This window comes from Carex rostrata, chromosome 15, assembly GCF_964058835.1.
Source record: "Carex rostrata chromosome 15, lpCarRost1.2, whole genome shotgun sequence".
Taxonomy (NCBI): domain Eukaryota; kingdom Viridiplantae; phylum Streptophyta; class Magnoliopsida; order Poales; family Cyperaceae; genus Carex; species Carex rostrata.
This window is the reverse complement of record NC_135932.1, coordinates 10,306,876-10,324,621: the sequence shown is the minus strand read 5'-3', so window position 1 is coordinate 10,324,621 and position 17,746 is coordinate 10,306,876. Positions and strand designations below refer to the sequence as shown.

The window sequence follows — 17,746 nt, the reverse complement described above, 5'->3', positions numbered from 1 at the left end:
CGTACCCCTGTGCTCGGGGTACCCATGCCCGAGCCCGGGTATAGATCGGGTACACAGGTAAGGGCAAAAACGGGCTGGGCACGATTTTTTGGGCAAATATCCGACCATACCCGGACCGACCATACCCGTACCCGACCATACCCGTGCCCGTGTACCCGTGTGCCTGTGCCCATACCCCTATACCTGTGTACCTTTTTTTTTTTTTTTTTTTTAAATTCAAAATTCAAAAAAAATTTCCCCCAACCCCTACATTATATATATTGTATATGTATATGTATATCAAATTTTAAAACACTTAATATATTGTACAAAAACCTAAGTTATATATAATTATATGTAAATATATTATATATACATATATTAATTAAATTTATGCAATTTAAAGTAATTGATTTAAGCAATATTATTTTAAAATAATTAGTAATTGATTTAACCTATTAAAAATAAAATGAATGTTTAGAAAATATATTATCAATTTAAAATGTAAACTAAAAATTTCGAGATATAAATAAATTATGAAACTATATAATTAGAAGGACAATTTGAAAATAAAATAAAATGACTTGTGTAAAGAAATAAATAAATACATTTGTACTTAGCCGATTAAACATACAAATTTTCGCAAGAATAATTTTTATATATAAGTTACAAATTTTATTTATGTAGGAATTATAAAAATGTGACTTGATAATTTTATGTATATATATATATACTATTTGATATTGAACTATTCAGATTTTAAAAGTCGAATTATAAACACGTAATAATATTTATACGACAGTGTTAAAAAAAACAGAAAAAAAATTGGATGGAGTACATTTTAAAAATTCAGTGTATATTTCAAAGATAATTTAAGGTTTTAAAACTTTACCTTTATGCACAACTATTTTTTAACAAGTTTGGATGGAGTACATTTTAGAATTATTGATCAAGTACTATATATTTGGGACAAAATTGAATTATTTAATATGGAGTCCATAGACTATATATCAACATGATATTATTTTTGTCAAAAATAAATTTTAACATATTTTTGGATAATTTTAGTAATATATATCTAAAAAATACCGTCAAACGATTACAAAATATTTTCACTCAATTTTATATTCCTAGAGACAAGTAAATTCAAATTATGGTTATGGTGTAAAATTTTGATACTTGCATTATTAATCCAATTAAAAAAAATGAAAGGATCGGATGCTGTCTTTGATGGCACTAGATAGTCTATATACCCTAATTAATCTTATTTCTTAAACTATGGTTATGATGTTTTTGAGAAAATTGACAAATTGCCTAGTTACATATCCCAATTATATTGGTCATACATGGTTTAAACTAACACATGCGTTTTGTTTCCTGCAAGTCTAATTTTTTTTTTTTATTAAAGATAATTAGGATACATCTTAATTGTAAGTACATCAACTAGTAGATATATTAGCACACATACACTAAGAATAATAGTCATTAATACATTTATAGACATTCCTATCTACATTATAATAAGTAAACTGATGTAAACATCATTATATATCCTAAATAAAAAAAACTAACATATACAGATATACTTATCTTAAGTTGAAATTTTATTATTGAATATAATTTTACCACTAAAATCCATCCATTTATTTATCTTAAGTTGAAATTTTATTATTGAATAAGTAACTTTTATTTTTTAATCTATTGCTTTAAAATAATGCATAATTATTTTTAAAGTAATTGGTTTAAGAAATTTTTTGTTTATATTTTATTGTTTTAAAGTAATTGATTTAAGATATTTTTATTTATATTTTATTTAACCTATTGAAAATAAATGAACGTTTACAAAATATATTATCAATTTAAAATTAATGTTTAGAAAATATATTATCAATTTAAAATGTAAACTAAAAGTTTCGAGATATAAATAAATTATGAAACTATATAATTAGAATGAGAATTTGAAAATAAAATAAAATGACTCGTGTAAAGAAATAAATAAATACATTTGTACTTAGCCGAATAAACATACAAATTTTCGCAAGAATAATTTTTATATATAAGTTACAAATTTTATTTATTTAGAAATTATAAAGATGTGACTTGATAATTTTATATATATATATATATATATATAATATTTGATATTGAACTATTCGGATTTTAAAAGTCGAATTATAAACACGTAATAATATTTGTACGACACTGTTAAAAAAACAGAAAAAAAAAACCGGACCGCCCTGCCCCTCAAGGATACAGCGGACACAGGTATAGAACGGGCAGGGCAGAGTTTTTAAAAAAAATACCCGTGATACTCAGTTCGAGATACCCGTATACCGTATCCGTGCCCGACCTCTACCCGTGCCCCTGCTCGGGTATACCCGGCCCACCTGTGCCCTGCCCAAGATTAATACACTAACTAACACCTTCCTTGAAAATTCCTTTCGTCATCACTCATCAGCTAAGAGAATGATTTATGAGTGAGGCTACGGCACATATTGGTCCGTACTATGAGTCAATATCTTCATTTTCAAAATTCAAACAATTTATCTGAACCGTTCAACATGATAAATTACTTGAACTTAAAAAATAAAAATATTGATCCTTAATATGAACCAATCTGCGCTATGCATAATACCACAGACTCACTCATGATTTATTGTTAGACGTGATTTGTCTTTTTATTTTATTTTATGTATTGTTAAAAAATAACTCGCTGCAAAACAACAATAAGAAAATTAAATTCTTTCCAATTAATGTTACGAAGTTGTATTTTTATCTTCCCCAGAAAGGTACGTAAAATACTGTTATGTTCACCACAAGTAGGTAGTGTAACATGCCTGCTTCACAAATTACTGATTTAAAATGTCTAAGTATTAAAACCAAGGTTCTAAATAGCGTTTATAGCGGCATAGCGGGGAGACTCAAAAAAAAAAAAAGCTTTAGCGAATAGCGCATGTAGCATAGCAAACCACTATTGCCCATACGCGCTACACGCTATAGCGGCCGTAACTCGATTAGCGCAGTTTAAACCCGTAACTTAGCTTTTTAGGTCCAAAACCGCTATAGCTAACTATTTAGAAGCTTGATTAAAACCTAACTTATAACTCAAGCATAAATCTAGTTTTAAGTGGTTTCGAATTTAAATCTCAGTGAACACAATATGTATGATGAAAGAAAAAGAACGTTAATTGAAGTTCACACAAAAAGGAAAATACTGCATCATATATTGAAAATTTTGGATAATCTAGATTTGCTCAATAAAAATCAAACAATACAACATTCTTTCAATTTTTTCCATCTCCAATTCTCCATACCAATTAGACATATATGTTTAGTACGAAAACCGTATTCTATTACCATCTAAAAATTGGTCTGTATGCCAACCTCTACTCTTCACTTGAGAAATAAAGGAAGGGAAAATCTGTACCATCTTTTCACGCGCCTCGTGTAAAATTTCATAATCTTCCGAACTCGAAGCAACGGACTTATCCATTTCAGCAGCAAAAGCTGCCACAAGCCACCCCCTCAGCGCATCCTCTCCAGTTGCATTCACCTCCAGTAACATGTAACACTTATTCTTGCTTTTTCGGTTTATGAGAAACTTTTCATCCGAAAAGACTTGTTTCAATCTGTTAATGCTCCTAGGGTTCAAGCTCTCACGAAGGGGTTTACCAACTTTTACGTTCCCAGCTTCTTCTATTAACCTGTCAGGAAAGATTAGGTTCTCGCTGTATCGCAAGTCGGCCGGGCTTGAGACTCTACCACTCTGACAAACATTTATAAAATAAGCAAGTAGTATATATGAAGTGATTGCTTATATTGTCATTTAATTTAAGGGAGGATCATATATGATAGTCCAAAGATCAAATTAATCCATTGTATGATTAGCACTCATTTGTGCAATTCAGCTTCCTTTACCTCCATTGTATGATTAGCTTACCAATATCCGATTTAGTCTCAACTAGCTCTAAATAAGGTCCGATTCCACAAAATGTAGCATCAATTAACCCCCAGTTGTTCCATCAGACACCAAACAATTTACCAAACCTATATATATTTTAATACCTAGAGCCACTTGACTCGTACAATAGCTACATCAGGTTAATATGCTTGGGTTGTAATCTTGACAATGGATCAGATCATGCTTTCATACATCTTTTGTACACAGTATGTACCTTGATGAAATCTGCTACAATCAGGGCCGTCCGTTGCGGGTTGAGAGTGTTGACAGGTGTTGCTTTCATCTCTTGTGTTACTCCATATATATGCAAGGCTGAAAGCAAAGGCCCCACAATCATCTAAAACATAATAAATTAATACAAATCAGAATATTGACAGATGGAACTTCTCTAATGGCTGTTTGTATAAATACCCCACAGAAGAAATTTCTAGTGTACCCCCTGCTTGTGACCGTGCAAACCTGACAAATAATAAAATATTTATTTGCCCAACTATTAACAGTTACTTGGAGAGATTCAAAGTGATCACCCTTCCTCGCCATACTATGCATGCGAAGGAGGAATTTTGTCTTCTTTTTTTTATAAGACACAGAGAGCAGGGGTGTATGTGATATTTCTGATTTTGATGGGTTAAGCATAAATTTAATGTTTCAGGGCTCCAAATCAAATTATTACTAAAGGATGACATACCTGTAAAATGCAATAACTAAATGGTATTATTGTAGGTCACCTGGCACCAACGGTATACTATAATCCTGTAACATGCATGGATAACATACGTACCTTGCCTTGCATGGTGGAGCAAACAGTAGATGCAAGCTGAATGCCGGCACCAATACCAAGCACATTGAAAAGGGTAGATATGGCCTCTCCTTTTGCAAATAAATCACTCAGGTTTCCCTCTTTTGCAAAAGATGAATATATTGGTAGCCTTGTTGCTCTAGCTGCCACCACTGCCATCCCCTGAGAATATTTTTATGAAATAGGAAAAATCAAATTTTACTCGTCCCAAAACACAACAAACAAATTTGGCACATGTGTCCCAGAGATGCATATAAGAGACATCCCTCCAGATACGAAATCCTGTAATATCTTCTTCAAGGGGCATGTTTGATACAAAACAGACAGATAGGTGCTAAATTGTAAAGGTACTAAAAGATAATCATGATATATTACACAGATTATCCCCACTAAAAGCTAAGCACAATCAAAAAGAAAAATTGCAATTAAAAACTAAACTCATTACCTTGGCAAAATTTCCCAATCCAGCCATCTCAAGAAAAAGCTGAGGGCACAATGGAGAAATGACCTCCAACCCAGTACCAAGGTCGTATAACACATCAGCTAGAAAACCAATTTAAGTAACATAATTATAACCAAAACCTTCAAAGAGAAGTGAAGCACAAGGACCATTGCATTATGATTTATTATCAACAGTTTTAAATAGGTGAGATCCACAAGAAACAAACAACTAGTCTAATACCAGTGTAGTTCATGAACAACTAGTCTAAGAAAATCAGTACTACAGATACATCGTACCAGTATAGACAAGGATCAGTATTGGTCGATAACATACCTATTATTCGCCAGGTCTTAGGCTCTGAGTCCATTCGTGCACCCATGCTACTGCATATCAGTTTTCCGGCATGTTGCATTCCATCTTTTAGAATCTAAGTATATCAGGGACAAAATAAAATGAATCCAAGAGATATATTTAATAATTAATTGGTACTTTATCTTAAATTTTTACACTTACCCAGCTGACAGCTGTTGCTTGTGCAGGTGTCGGTCTCAAACCTGCAGCAAATAACAAAGACTGAGCCAGAGCTCACATTGACTTGTTAGCAGGAAATTAAAGAGTGGAAGTAGAAAAACTAGAAAAAGAGTGAAAGTAGATAAACATTAAGCATTTAAAAGATTAATTGACCTGAGTAGAAAGAACAGATAAGGTAGCACTAGAGAAATGCTGTAGAGCCCGAAATTGTGTGTAAGTCAAGTACCCCTCGTTCACACTAAAATTTATTTTTCACGATATGTTAACAGATCTGTGGACCTTGGGTAACATCCAATTTACAAATATGAAAGCATAATACATATACCTGTATGGGTAACCCGAAGGAAAGAATTTGTTCAAAAATGACTCTACCAATCTCTGATGCAGGGGTCTTGTATCTTTCAAAGTTTTAACCTACAATCCGAGTTTCAACACCATGCAATTAAAAAATTGTTGCGGTATATTGAACTCACCTACTGGTGTCAACGGGTACGATAGGAGTCGGGTGGAAGCATTGTCATACCCGTACCCGTTATAGTTACGGAAAAAAAAAGTTCACCTTTACCCTTACCTTATCAGATAAGCTAACGAAAAAAAAACCCTTACTCATATCCGTCTTATCAAACACAGTACAGGTCGGATAAACGGGTAAAAGGGGGGCCACTTACACTCCCATTTGTGCTTCCCATAAAATATTTTTTCAAAGAAAGAGAAAAAATGAATATAACTAGTTTGTCTTGTGGAAATTTGATAAAGTACAAAATCATAAGAAATATTTTTATTACATCCCTACAGGGTAACGAGTAGGAAATAGTTTTACCCACATCCTTACCCGTTAAGTTAACAAAAAGAAAAAGAAACTTTACCCTTACCTTAACCCGTCTTACCAAATACAATACGGGTCAGGTAAAGGGATAAAAGGGTACCATTGATTGAACTCACTCAATAGGTCAAAAAGCAAGTCAACCAGCTAAACTAAGCAGCAAACTAACTAAATTGAGAATACGAAGTAATTAGGTGCGAGATTACAGTGAGGCGACCATCAGAACCGAAGCTACAGTGTTGCGAGACAGAATCAGAGATTTCCAGCCAGAAACCAGGCGCATCTTTCTCCTTCACTGGCGCTGGTTGAATTTTTCTCTAAAGTGACCAAATACACAAAGAGAAAACAACTGTTTAATATGAGAAAAATGACCGTTTATCCACATAAACTACCGAAAATTAATCATGTTAAAGCCGAGTATCTTTACCAGTAGTGAATCCATGGAAGTCTCAGTCTCAGTCTCAGAGGATCGAACGCGCAGCGGGAAGGAAGAAACAATATCAAAGGTTTTGCTTATCTTGAGCTTGGAGATTTTTGGATCAAGCTTGACAGCCCAAAATTAAAATGAAATTAAAATTATTAGGCTAGACATCACATTAGGATTAGATAATTAAAATGAGGCCTATTTTAGTCAATATCAAAGGAACTTTTACTTTTACTTTTACTTTTACTGGGCCGGATCAAATTGGACCGTACTGTGTGAGCCCACAAATAATTTGTACATTTATGTACTGTCGAAGCGTAAAAATCAACAAAACTGAGATTTGGTATAATAAAAGTTTTAAAAATTAACAACTATAATAATCAATCAACATTAGAAAGAGAATGCTCATCCACATAAACTAATTAAGGAAAAAATTCAATTAAAAGATAGAATGCACGGCACGGCACGGCACGGCACAGCACGAAGGCAGAAACAGAGGAGGTTTTGCTTATCTTGAGCTTGAGGTTTTAATGTTTTAATTATGGATCAAAACTTGTTATTCTTTGACAGCTCAAAATTAATCTAAACTTCTATTGGGCCGGACATTAGATAATTAAGCATTGCATTGCTTTTCTTAACCTTCTTAGTTCATGGCTGTGCCTGTGTGATTTGTCCGTTTTAGAATCCATGAAATATATAGAATACAAAGGTTAACGGCCAAAATCGTAAAATCGACATTAGATAATTAAGCATTGCATTGCTTTTCTTAACCTTCTTAGTTCATGGCTGTGCCTGTGTGATTTGTCCGTTTTAGAATCCATGAAATATATAGAATACAAAGGTTAACGGCCAAAATCGTAAAATCGACAATATGGAGTCTAAAAGCATCTTTATTTGCATTCAAGCATTTGCAAAACATAAAAAAATAAATAAGATACTCTATTATACCAGATTAGTATTTTAGTAATTATCATGGAAACTATATCAATATTATTTTCATCCCTAAAATTCATCTCCTATTTCAATTTATGAGACTATTAAATTGTTTAATATAATTTATTTGTACCTTTCTGCTATCGACAATTGAAAATTAAATATATATGCTGATGATGTGACAATTTAAGCTCCAGAAACAGGTTTGCTAAATTAGCAATTGTTTTACATTATTACAATTAATGTTACAATTATCACATCAATATTTACAAACTAATTTGTAACTGAGATTAAAATATCCCAATAAGCCAAGTGTAAGATAAATTAATACCCGTGAAAGAACGGAAGAGCGTTTCTAATGACAAAGTTTATATTATCTAAAAGATAAAATGTGTATTTTAAAATTGAGTAAGCCTTGGGTACTATAAATAGTATAAGGTCATTCATGCTACGGTCTAAAAAATCTATTATATAAACTTCAAACTTCGATTTAAGTAGCTCAATAAATTGGTTATATAATAAGGAAGCAGCTAACAGTTCCCGACCACCAGTCCCCCGAAAATCCCCGGACCTTTTACACTAATCCTATAAACAAGTTCATTAGATCCTGTAATACTATGACAACAATCATATAAACAAGTTCAATGGATGTTCTGCAGATGAAACCGCGTGAAAGCTGTTAAAAACGCATGACAGCTGTTGAAAACACGTGACAGCTGTTGGGGACCACCTTCTGTGAACATACACATAGTATCCTGTGAACATACACATACTATCCTGTGAAAATACACATATTATCCTGTAAACATACATATTATACTTGAAATTATGGCAGTTGTGGCAGTTGAAAGCGCGTCAGAACTAAGCTAAAAAAAAGAAGACTTTTATACACGAGAATTTTCGGGGGACTGTAGCCCGGAGGACGTTACCTTTTCTCATATAATAAACTTGTAGAATACTAATTTTTACTATTTTTGAATTTTTTTTACTATTTTTTATAATTTATGAAAGATGACTAAAAATGACTTAAAAATAAAATAAAATTGTCAATATTTTAAGCTTAAAAAACGGTAAATGTAAAAATAAATAAAAAAAGATTTAAAATTTTATTTAGCAACATCTCAAATAAACATTTTCTATCACCATACATAACAGTTTTAGAAGAAACATGCAATTAACAAGACTTGCAGTGATGACAGAATAAACTAGTCGAAAAAAGAAAAAAAAATCCCAGCAAGTGCATTGAAAACTTGAAGATTTTTTTAGGCTGAGGGCCATCTATCTATTTTTATTTTTAGTTGTTGTTGTTCCCTTGAGTGTAGATGTAGTCGGTGTGCGCCACTAGTGTTCTTCTCATCATGCACTCTTCTTCAGATTTGTCACACGCTTGTTCATCCAATCCATCAAAATCAACCTCTTCGTTTCTCTATATATATGCATGCATGGTAGAATTGAAATTAAGTTAGTATTTAATTGTTTGGTCGTGAAATTGAAGTTGATCAATTGAAATGGAAAATAAATTAAATTGTTGAAAGAACTAACAAGTTATCTAGGCTCAACAAATGGACATAAAATAAAAGGAGCTAATTAAGTACCTCTACATGGCGATTTACGCTGAAATGAGTTGGGAAATGCCTCCCTCCTTGAGCTTGAGCTTGAGCTTGAGCTTGAGCTTGAGCTTGAGAGAAACGCACGGAGAGAAAAAGAATTAGGGTTACTAGAAAGATAGATGCAAACTTTGGTTTCATGGCCGGCCGCGTGGATTTGTCTTCCTCTCTAAAATTTCATTTGCTATGGTTTGATTTGAATTGGTTTGGTGGCAGATACAAAAGGGCAGTTGGGTGTCTCTGTTTTTTGGGTTTATAAAGAAAAGAGCTGTCATGTGTCATGTGGTTGTTGACTTTCTAAGACAGCACAGCACAGCAGCAGAATAAATAAATAATGTGGACTGTGGAGTAGTCCGTAGTCCATACGATACGACATACGAGGGGAGTCTATACTCTATATACTAGATGGATAAAGTGGAAATGAGCGTACAGTACAGTACAGTACAGTATCAGTATGGGAATATGGGATGTTGTTTCTCGGGAACAATTATTTATATAATAATTTCGGGCAGGTGAAGGTGAAGCGCTCTAAAGTTCAAACTGTGCAGTGTACACACTGGTGCACTTTAATTATTGCGTGCTGTGTCTCTGTCTGTGTTCCCACGGCCACGGCCACAACCTCCAATCAATAACCAATGCTGCTTTTTTTCTCAACCCCCAGATTCTCTGTTGTTGGTACCATCTCTCCTTCTGTGAGGCGAGTTACTATCTAACTGGTGCACTTTGTAATAGTATTTATGATGATTATCCTATAACTTCTAATATCATCAAATATAACTTGTAATAGTATCTATGATAATTAGAGTTCAGCTACGCTACTTATATAAGAACATGAATTCAAATCCTGGCCCCAAGTATTTGAGGTGCAATAATTAAATCTAGGCCATTTTTTTTAACCTGACACGAATTTCAAAACAGACACCATGTAGTTTTCATATATAGGCACCTGATTGAGTTTGGTCCAACTGTATATGTTCAGCACTACGCCACTACCTCCTTATAGTCTTCCTTTAGCTTTAATCAATCTTAATCCTTAGTCTTCCATATTCGGAATAGTAAATTGTTTAATTTTGTTTAATTACATATTCGAATAGTTTGTTTAATAAGTTCATTTACAAAAAGATCATTGCAACCAGGGCAGGCCCTGGTGCTGGGCAGCCAGGGCGACCGCCCCGGGCCCCAAGATTCAAGAGGGCCCCAAAATAAAAAAATTATTTTGCATATATTAAAAAAATGTATATATTAAATAAATAAAATATTAGAGCTCAAACTTTGAATATATAAAGGGTCCAAACTTTTCTGTAAATAGGTACGATCTATTGACATATCAATAAAAAATTATATATATATAAGTATTGTAAATAACGGTATGCGCGTGTCCAACGACGGGATACCATCAAGTGATTAATCAGAATTATACGGACAATTTTGTATTTTTATTAAAATTATGTGTATATATTCATAATTTATTAAAAATAATTTATTTAACTCATCAAACTTATCAAAATAAACTTAATTTAACTAAGTTCTATTATTATAACACGACACTACGCTTAACAATACACACACACTTTACATGTATATGTATTTACACATTTATTTAATGAAAAAATAAATTCGAAATTAAACTTTTTCAAATACTAATACTATATTATTTGAAAGATATGAAACATTATAACATAAAATTACTAAATTTAGTTTGTAATAACAACTTAATTTAATATATGAACATGCAGTGCTAATTGAAAAAAAATACATCAGTAAGAAAGAAAAATATATTATATAAATAATAGAGGAACTAATTAATTAATTCAAATTAAGGAAGAAGAAAAAACATATATAAAAAAATTGAATGTATAGCTAAACACAAATAAAACTACAATACATGATTTATGAAATTTATTATCACACAGTCACAGAAAAAAAATGCAATGTAAAAATAAATAATTACTGGAATAAACGGAAATAAACAAACGATCAAACGAGAATAAACAGAATAATTGGGAATAATCGAGAATAATTGGCCGATTAATCAGAAAAAAATCACTAATAGACCTCCGATAAGTATATTCGTACATGTTTGACCACCGTTAACGATTAAACAGGCATATAATCAGCCGTTAAAATCATTTTTTACAACACCAGTATATATAAAGGGTCCAATTTTTTCTTCTGCCCCGGGCCCCAAAATCTTCAGGACCGGCCCTGATTGCAACGAACTCAAGAGTACTTAAGTTTGTTTAATTTTATTTTGTCTCTAAATTTTTTATTCCTTTTGTTTTATTAATTTATTGGTTTTTTTCTTTTTTGGATTGCTTTGATAATAAGTCAATAACAATGTGATGGACAAATTGATCTCTGTATACTAAAATGTATATTTTATTTACATTAAAGTCTTCTTCTTAATTTTATTTTCTCACCGAACACAAATTCCTTAGCAATGATTAAAAATTTAATCCTTCACCCTTAAGGAAGGGTGCCAAACATGACTGCTGGGATTAATTTGGATGGTCTGTTTATATACACCTTAAGTATCTGGCAATATACAAACTCATAACTCATAATGACATATGCTGTTGTGTATTTTAGGTATTGGATAATTGGGTCAATTGAATACACTTTTCACTTTTAAATTTATAAACATTCGTACAAAATAATAGGTCAGTTGCAAGCATACAATATATCCTTGTAGTAATAAAATGTATCGATCCAAAGACAACATAAAATATTATTTTTTACTAAATTAATTAATCATAAAATAATGCAATAAAAGTAAATTGGGGGGGGGGGGGGGGGTTGTTTGCAAATTTGTTTTGTGGGTTCAATATCCGAAGTGAGAGTTGAATTAAAAATAAAACAATTTAAAACAAACAAATAAAAGGAGTTTTGTGATTTAATGAGATAGAAGTCTAGAGGCTTTCAACATACAATCGCTTGGTCAAATCAACACTTAGTTGGTTTCTAAATTCATGTTTGCAATTATGAGGTTTCTAAGCCTTATATATAAAAAAGGTTCACTTTCATGTATTAATGACGTGTCTAGCTAATTCTAATTTCACGATTAAGTCCTTTACCCTAGCTATCTAGACCATAAGCACAGATTAGCCTAACTTATCCCTAAATATCAATACTTCACGATTAAGTTTTTCATACCAATATTTGGTTCAATTCTAGGGGTCCCAGTCAAATATGAGGCTTCACGATTAAGTCATTCACCTCAATTCAACTTTTGTTTTTTGTGGTTCCGGACTAAGAAATAGATTTTGGTTATTTCTAATCTTAATCCTAAAGTTATTCATGTATATAATTTGGTACCATCAATTCTTTGATCCTAGCATGTTAAGTTTGTTAAACCTAAGCGGGGCGCTAATTAACAAGCACACAAATCATACAAGCACATGAATTATAAAATCAACAAGAACAAACATACAAGCAAATAATCATCATAGAGAAAAATATCCACCTAAGGTAGATTTTAACACAAGTTCATGTTTAAAGCCTAAGCCCCTAGAGAGGAAATCTAGCCTCTCATGGGTGCGCTAACATCCAAAAGAAATACAAGAGTAAACATAATAAAAACTGAGAAAAACAAGAAAGAGAATAGAGTACACCCTTCTCCTCGCTCGCTGCCCCTTGTCTTCACCTTTGCTCGCTTGAGAAAGCCTTCAATCATTTGCTACAATCGCCTTCAATCACGCGAATAAGAGAGAAAAATATAAAAAGATGTGTAGAATAAAAGCTAAATTGAAAGATGTCTTCCCCTGCTGTCTCCTTGCCAATATATAACTATTTTTGTGCCTTGGAAGACAATCCCCCGAAATCTGAAAGCAAATATGAGGAGATATGGTGAAATCAGGCCAGATTGGCATTCGTGCGGCCTTCACAAATTCTCTGCGGCCAGTGCAAATTTCCTACTGCCTGCACAGAATGGAGAATTGGCTGGGGATCATGAAGGATTTTGTGTGGCCCACACAAAATTCCTTAAGGCCGCAGAAAGACCCGCACAACTCTCTGTCTTGAAAGGAGAAAACTTGATAAATTCTGAAATTTATTTTCGGCTTTAATTTATTTTGTGTGGCCCGCACAGAATTCCTATAGGCCACACAAACACCCACATAATTGCTAAAATACAAGAGATTTGGTGCAGTTTTAGAGGTAAAACCCTAACCAAAAGTATAGATAATTGAGGCTTATCACTGTCAATGTACATCTCTCAAGGAAGCAAACTTATGTTATTATTTTATTTTATATAACATAAATAAGATTGGATGAAAAAAAAGGTATTACAAGAGGGCATATCAAGAAATGAGTCGGGAAAAGAAGCAAACTCTTCTGATGAAAAACTGTGCAAAAAAAACAATGATACTTGAAGAATTTTTTTCATGTTATATTTGATATGTGTGTTGTAGATTAAATGGTTTTGTCTTTGTTTTTTTTTTTGGTGTAAATAGTATGGAAACTCACATTCCTATGACATCATCAATTGAATGAATAAGAATATTTTTTTTTCACCATCTGTACGTATTGGATGAAGAAATAAAACAATTATTGGTTTCTATTCATCTTTGTATTTAGTACATATTTTCTATTTGTGTTGTAAATAATTCTCAACAAATAAAAATAAAATGTGTATGCTCTGACATGCACATAAGGTTATTGAATTAAAACAATCATTTGTTGATGTCTCTTTTATTTAGGGCTGCTAATTGGGCCGGTTTGTCCATGGACAACCGGGATGGACAAAGCAGGGCTGAAGTTTTATTGTTATTTATTATTTGCCTCTGTTCAAATCTTAATGTTCAATATTATAATAGGTTCCCATTGCAATGCACGGACACGATACTAACTTAATATTATGGAGCAAGTAAATAGGAGTCGGTCATCTCTCCCCTCCTTAGTACTAAATTAAATTAAGCATATATATTTTATAATAAGAAACTTTTATTTCCATATTTTGCAATAGATAAACTTTCAAAAATTATCTTCTTTTTTTTTAGATTAAAATAGAAAATTATTATATCACTCAGGTTGAAAATCTTAATTAATGGATGTACACTAATTAAGATAAAATGTACATTCGTTTGTAGAGTATAATGACCTGATTAATTAATCGTCGAGGTGAATATTATAATGTTATGATGAAATTTGGTCTGTTGGCATTTTAGTTAAGCATTAAGACTATGATTTGGATAAATATTGATTATTTGGTCTGTTGGCATTTTAGTTAAGCATGAGACGATGAGGTTGTTTATTAGAGCATCTCCAACAGTGATTGCTTGTGCTGATGTGTCAATTGTTTTTGTAATTGCTGAGTTGTATGGCTATTGCTTATTTAGCAATTGTTGGAAAAAATTGCTTAATAAGAAATCATTTTCTAAAGATGAGTTGGCCAAATGTTTAATTCTCAATTGTTTTGTTGATTGCACCAATGTAAGAGTGGATTGCTTAATTTTAAAATTTTTCATAATTGCTAATTTAGCAATTAATTTCAATTGCTGGATTGGAGATGCTCTTATCATGAAATTTCCACATTTAGCGCCGTCCGTGATAGTTGACGACTTCACTTTTCGTGTAAATTTTCACAAGTTAACTTGTCGGTCGGTATAAGCTTAGCTAGGTGTATATATTCGAACAAATCCAAATCGGTGGAGGTGGAGGTGGTCACCATTTGTAGGCTAGTAGTGCTACGTATTACTTGGTATATATCTTTGGATTATCTAGACTAGCTAGCTATAATATTCCGTTCCAATTCGCTAGCTCAGTCTCAGTCTAACACGAATATTTCAGATTCACATTGGCACCTTCAACGACCTTGATCATAAGTAAATTTATTATTGATTATACCTTGCTTTAACTTTAGTTTTTTTTTTTATGTTTTATTTACTTTTATATTGTCAGTACTAAAATAAATAAATAAATGTTATGAGAACTACGTGGAATATAACTACTGAAAATATTATTTCTACGTACATGAAATACCACAAATTAAAAATGCAACAAATATTATTGTGAATGATTTAAAAACTGTTAAAGCTTAAAAATGCAACTCATAATTTTGTAGTTTCCTCCTCAGAAAATTTTTTGTAGTTTGATGTGCAATGGCAGGTGAGATTCCTGATTGTACTTACTTTTGTTTAGGGGAAGGGGAAGGGGAAGAAGTAGGTCAAATCCTAGTTGTACTTTGCTCTATAGACTGACTCCACTCTAGAACATTGTTAGAATTTAGCATATCTAATTCTAAATTTCTAATCTAGAGTAAGCATATTCAAATTCAATTCATATTTTTGTGGTGACATCTCTCTCCCAGAGTCCAGAAATATAGCTGTCAATCTCTCATTGAATCAGAATTGTCTGGGGAGTGGGGACTCTTTTTTAGGCTTACAAAAGCACTGAATAAAAATATATACACAGGGGTGAGGGGACAAGTATCAAGTATCCTCTCAGTTATTGAACGGTGCGATCCATAATTTCATTTTGAGTAAGGCTAATGTGTGATGTGCTCACCGTGGCTTTTTGGTGAGCATGTTTCTTCAGCCGTCCGATTAATATAAGATTCGTGCTACTGTAAGTTGATTAAGTGCGCTGAGCGTGGACGGAAATTGGAATAATTTCTCCGTCAGGGGCTGAGCAATTGGGAAAAAAAAAAAAAAATTCCGTCCCTCTCTATTTGGCTCCTGACTTTCCCCCTCCCCCGCTAGGGTTTCCGCCCCTCGCCTCCCCGCGTTTCGCCCCTGTGAGCTCCAGGTTCGGAACCTGATCACCTTACCCCCTCTTCAAATCTAGGTTTATCGGATCCTGTACATTTCGCCCCTGTCGCACGTGGCACCACTTCTCTTAACTCCGGTTTGGCTCATCCCAACCCCTGTCACCTCAGCATTGGTTTGTTCTGATTTTGAATTTTTGACGAAAATTGGTTTCATTTTTGTAGTTATTTTAAGCGTGATTTTCTAGAAGAAATAACTTTTAATAGTCTTTTCTAGAATCATTTGAGGTTTTTGCTGGTTTTTCTTTTCTTCTGATTTTTGAATGTTTAATAAAAATATTTCTGATTTTCTTTTTAACTCTATTAACACTAATTTGATCTCTTATTACATATTGTGTAGGTAGCAGAAGTCAAGCTTTCTGGTACGCTTGATTATTTGAAAATAGGATTATATTGTAAGTACATAATAATTAGTGAAAACGAGCCAATTTTAATTTCAGTACATAATAATTAAACGAAGATTTGGACCCTCTGGGTTCTGCATTTAGAGAGGAGGGAGCATGGAATATTAGGTTGCATATATCATTCAGTTATTATATGATTCATAACAGGTACTAGGATCTTAGTTTCATTAAATTGCCAGTAATCTCTCTCATCTCTTTTTTCTTTTTTGGTGAAAATGTAGGTTTACAGATTTAATTTATATTTTTGGAGGGGATATGTTAGTTTATAATTGAATAGTTTTATGGACCCAAAAGACAGTTATAATATGGTTGTAACCATGGTGCTAAATAGGGCCGCTATAGCGTTTTTGGACCATAAAAGCTTTTGTTAACAAAAGTTTCATTAACAAGCTATTATGAAATGTACTATAGTTTTGATGGATAATCACAAGGAGAAAGAGGCGACAGGTGAGCTGAGCCATGCATGCCATTTAATTCAAGAGTGATCTCCACCTCCAGCAGCATGTCTTTCATGAGCACATTGGCAAGATGAATTAAAACATAATTTAGATTGTCGGAACAATGAAGAATGTTGTCGTGTACTTTGTACTCTTAGAGCTTTATGCTTAGAAAGGATGCATGTTGTATGCTTGTAAGAATTTTTTTCTGATATGCTTACAAAAGAATGTATGGCATTATATTTAACTGACAACATTGCTCTTCATGTAATGGATTGCTCTCTACATTATGATGTTTTTGTTCTTGCGCTTTGCTTATAATTTTGTATGATGAATTATGTGTGATGTTTACTTTATGCTTGTGCTCAAAATAAAAATAATTGATAGAATTGACAAAAAAAAAATAAAAAAAATAAGCAGCAGCGGTATTGTACCAGCAGTGTTACATCCATAAGCAGCGGTGCTGTACCAGAAGACTATCCACATTTAGCGCACAATCTCTATTGTCAGATTAGCGCACATGTAAAATTCAATTGTAAACAAGAAAAAAATCAACTTCCTAAAAAGTGCTTCAAAACATCATAACAGATTTCTAAATCAACATTTCACATATACCAAAATATTGCTTTTAAAACCTACTACA

General features: G+C 32.6%; 1 protein-coding gene and 1 long non-coding RNA gene across 2 annotated transcripts; both read right to left on the bottom strand.

Moving 5' to 3' along the window:
* Positions 1 to 3,212: 3,212 nt before the first annotated feature.
* Positions 3,213 to 7,053, bottom strand: LOC144566506 (protein root UVB sensitive 2, chloroplastic-like). The gene is made up of 10 exons (XM_078316540.1): positions 6,963 to 7,053; positions 6,742 to 6,852; positions 6,038 to 6,126; positions 5,866 to 5,950; positions 5,695 to 5,754; positions 5,515 to 5,608; positions 5,185 to 5,282; positions 4,722 to 4,901; positions 4,155 to 4,277; positions 3,213 to 3,745 (listed from the first exon to the last, which is right to left on the bottom strand). The coding sequence occupies exons 1-10, from the start codon at positions 6,975 to 6,977 to the stop codon at positions 3,311 to 3,313; spliced, it is 1,290 nt and encodes a 429-aa protein (XP_078172666.1). The 5' UTR covers positions 6,978 to 7,053; the 3' UTR covers positions 3,213 to 3,310.
* A 2,215-nt stretch (positions 7,054 to 9,268) lies between these two features.
* On the bottom strand, positions 9,269 to 9,645 carry LOC144565954 (uncharacterized). The gene is made up of 3 exons (XR_013515080.1): positions 9,583 to 9,645; positions 9,488 to 9,552; positions 9,269 to 9,318 (listed from the first exon to the last, which is right to left on the bottom strand). It is a non-coding gene; the product is annotated as an uncharacterized LOC144565954 (long non-coding RNA).
* Between the last annotated feature and the right edge of the window lie 8,101 nt (positions 9,646 to 17,746).

Coding starts and splice junctions, on each gene's coding strand:
- LOC144566506 (XM_078316540.1), bottom strand. Junction 5,755..5,865: donor TATCTGTTCTTTCTACTCAG/GTCAATTAATCT, acceptor GCTCTGGCTCAG/TCTTTGTTATTTGCTGCAGG. Junction 4,278..4,721: donor GCTCCACCATGCAAGGCAAG/GTACGTATGTTA, acceptor ATTATGTTTTAG/ATGATTGTGGGGCCTTTGCT.